The 3849-nt window shown below is 49.7% G+C and overlaps 1 protein-coding gene across 1 annotated transcript; it reads left to right on the forward strand.

Moving 5' to 3' along the window:
- The first annotated feature begins 686 nt into the window (after window positions 1–686).
- On the forward strand, window positions 687–3270 carry Mc5r (melanocortin 5 receptor). Its single transcript, XM_026401996.2, has 2 exons — window positions 687–774; window positions 1870–3270. The coding sequence occupies exon 2, from the start codon at window positions 1910–1912 to the stop codon at window positions 2885–2887; it is 978 nt and encodes a 325-aa protein (XP_026257781.2). The 5' UTR covers window positions 687–774; window positions 1870–1909; the 3' UTR covers window positions 2888–3270.
- The last annotated feature ends 579 nt before the right edge of the window (window positions 3271–3849 follow it).

Below are 3849 nucleotides of genomic sequence, written 5' to 3' on the forward strand. Positions count from 1 at the left end.
CAGAGAGCCCTCTCAGATCTTTCAAAAAGAAGTAAATAAAGGAACTCAAGTCTTCTGATATATGTTGTCAGCTCTTTCCTCTCTGCACCCACAGCACAGAGCTCCACAGAGGAAATCTGCTGATTCCCTTCTGTGACTCTGCCCTGGCATGAGAACTCCCAGTGCCATTAGATGGTGTCCTGTACTTACATTGCCAGGGGTGTGTGGGGCAGAGTCACGTCGAGGGCTTCCAGGCTTTCCCAGGAGAATGAGCACCAGGGGTACACCAGTCACGCCTGTCCCGCAGAAACATACGGCAGGACGATCTTTGAGCTGGACAGCATTTTAATCAGTGCATTAGAGAAGGGGGAAAAAGAATAAAGGCAAGAACAACAACAACAACAACAACAACAAAAAGCATGTGGGAGGATGCACTTGGGGCATGAGCAGCGCTGTCAGGAGCAGGGGCAGCTGCTTGCAGGTGAGGTTCCCAAGGCTGGCCCCGCGCCAGCCTGCGGGAGCAGGTGCTGCTCTACAGCGCTGGACCGCTAGGTGGTACCGAAAAGTCAGAGACTCCTGGGCTCTGCCCGGGTGAGAACAGGTTGTGGAGAGGAGGGACGCTCAGGTCCGAGGGGCGGCGACAGGGGCGGGCCGGCTGCATAAACGCCGCTGGCGCTCCGCTGGAGGAAGACACGTCCCAGTGATGGCCCTGAGCTCGCAGAGGCGGTCCCCGCGCGTGGACGCCGGGTACCCAGGCTGAGCGCGGAGCAAGATCGGAGCCCAGGGAGAGCGCCGGTAAATAGCCACAACTTTCTATTTCCTAGAAATTGCTTGGAAACGGATGCAAAATCGTGCCTACCCCACAGGTGGAGGAGGGCAGGGTGGAGGGGGCTAGCTCACTGGGCGAATTTTTAAAACAGCTGGATGTGATGTGATATCATAGTATACTTGGTCGATATCTCTGGGATGGAACTGAACAAAAATATATAAAAAATGATTCCGGTTCCATAAATGCTTATGATTGTCAGTATGGATGGGGACAGAAATTCTCTGTCCCCAGGTGTGCTCTGAGTTTGGAGGGCAAAAGGATTTTTGAATATAGATCAAGACTGGGAAATAGAATAAAAAGGGACTGAAGTATCTGACTCTAGTCCTTGATACATGTAAATGGCTGGGTTCTTCATACTGCGCTCCGGTGGAACTTACAAAGCTATTATTCAGACTTTCGGGGAGTTTCAAATAATGCAGAATACAGGGGGAAATATTGATTGAGGGGAAAACAGCCTCATTTTTTCTCAATTTTAAACCTGTTTGTACCGGGGAAGCTTAGGAGCTGGAGGCAGTAACTTCTATGTGAGATCATGCTCAAGGTAAGGCTATCACAGTCTTGGTTCTGGAGGTGTAGCTGTGCAGTCTGAGTTGCAGGGGTTTTGAAGACAGTCAGGGCCAATGTGAAGAATGCAAATGTCTGTCTTGAGAAATCTGTGCTCATTGGAGGAGCATGTGGCGTAGTCGCCTTAGGAATGTGAAAATCTGGAGAGAGGTTGGGGTTTTATGGGATTTTTGTAGGCTAGAGGGGACCTCACTTTTGAGAGTAAACTTGGGACCAGGGCAACAGGCATAAAAAGTGAAACCACCCTGGATACACAGAGATGAACGCCACTCCTTTTAGGTAGGTGAAAAAATGTCAGTTTACAGGAAGGAGATCAGAAAATGCTGTGAAAATTCTAGGTCTGGGTGTTAGAGGGGCAGTATCCCGGGGATCAGGAACGTAAGTCAGAATGTTCATTCATTCACTCCCTTTCCTGCATTATGATTGCTTTGGGATGTTTCTCTCTCTCTCTCTCTCTCTCCTTAACCTTTTGGATTATGAAAAATCCTGTCTTGCAGTACATTTACTGGCAAGAAGAGGTGGTGTTTTCCCCCAGCCATGAATTCCTCATTTCACCTGCATTTCTTGGACCTCGGCCTGAACACCACTGAGAGCAACATTTCAGGACTCAGTGTCAAGAACAAGTCGTCTCCCTGCGAGGACATGGGCATTGCAGTGGAGGTGTTCCTGACCCTGGGTCTCATCAGCCTCTTGGAGAACATCTTGGTCATTGGCGCCATCGTGAAGAACAAGAACTTGCACTCGCCCATGTACTTCTTCGTGTGCAGCTTAGCGGTGGCCGACATGCTGGTGAGCATGTCCAACGCCTGGGAGACCATCACCATCTACCTGATAAATAACAAGCACCTGGTGATGGCAGACGCCTTTGTGCGCCACATTGACAATGTGTTTGACTCCATGATCTGTATTTCCGTGGTGGCCTCCATGTGCAGTTTGCTGGCCATCGCGGTGGACAGGTACGTCACCATCTTCTACGCGCTGCGCTACCACCACATCATGACGGCCAAGCGCTCGGGGGCCATCATCGCGTGCATCTGGACCTGCTGCACGGGCTGCGGCATCGTCTTCATCCTTTACTACGAATCCACGTACGTCATCGTGTGCCTCATCTCCATGTTCTTCACCATGCTCTTCCTCATGGTGTCCCTGTACATACACATGTTCCTCCTGGCGCGGACCCACGTCAAGCGGATCGCCGCCGCGCCCGGGTACAGCTCTGTGCGGCCGAGGACCAGCATGAAGGGCGCCGTCACGCTCACCATGCTGCTGGGGGTTTTCATCGTGTGCTGGGCCCCCTTCTTCCTCCATCTCATCTTAATGATCTCGTGCCCGCAGAACATCTATTGCTCCTGCTTCATGTCCCACTTCAACATGTACCTGATCCTCATCATGTGTAACTCCGTGATCGACCCTCTGATCTATGCCTTCCGCAGCCAAGAAATGCGGAAGACCTTTAAAGAGATCATTTGTTGCCATGGCTTCAGAGTGAGCTGTAGGTTCCCTAGCAGGTATTAATCCCAACGCCACCCTCTCTCTGGCTCTCAGTTCTCCTCTGGCAGAGCCGGTGAGGTCCACTAGGAATCCGAAGGATCACTAGGAAAATCGGAACTGCGTTCCCCTTATCTCTTCTCCAGTTCAGATGTGTCCGCCTTTTCTCCTGTGGTCACTGTCATGTCAAATGTGTGCATGTTGCTTCTCCATTTTGTAAGTGGACTGTGACAATTTTTCACTGTCCCTTTTCATCTTGCTATTTCTCAAGTCCAACCTCCCTCTGTGTGGACTTAGGGAATGCACAACACACAGAGTGCATGTAAGTCTAAGCCTGCTATTGGAAGAAAAAGCATGACCATCTAGGGGCTGGGGCTGAGGCTCAGCAGTAGAGCACTTGCCCTGCATGCGTGAGGCCCTGGGTTCAAGATCCTCAGCACCACATAAAAAAATAAATAAAAATAAAGATAAGTGTGTACATCTGCAATTAAGAAAATGTTTAAAAATGTATGAATATCTAGATTATATATGATTGCTTTTTTTTTTTTTCTTTTGCCCCCGAAGCAGGTTCATCCTTTGCTCGGTTCACTGAAGAGTAACGTACGCTTTCCAGGAAAGAATAAACGGTGGAATTCTTTCCATTTGAAATGTCCTGTTCACTTGTATGGTTGTCTCTACAGCTCTCCTTTCCTGAACTTCTGGCTTTGTGGCTTGTATTTATAATTGTCTGAAAATGGAATTTCCTTAACTATGCTTCTGTCAGTCATGGTTTTGCACTTACCCACACATAAAACTGGATGCTGCAAACCTTGCCTCGTGTGTTGTGAGTCTCTATGATGACTCCTTACTGTCTTATCTGACTCAATCCAGGGTTTCCAAGTACTTGGGGGTGTGTCAGGGCCCTCCCCTCTCCTGCTGCACGGAGCGCGTGCCCCTGGCTGAGCTGTTTCTAACCCTTCTCACCCAGGGTCAGTCTTGGTGTCTGAAAC

Source organism: Urocitellus parryii, chromosome 13 (assembly GCF_045843805.1).
Source record: "Urocitellus parryii isolate mUroPar1 chromosome 13, mUroPar1.hap1, whole genome shotgun sequence".
In the NCBI taxonomy this organism is placed as follows: Eukaryota; Metazoa; Chordata; class Mammalia; order Rodentia; family Sciuridae; genus Urocitellus; species Urocitellus parryii.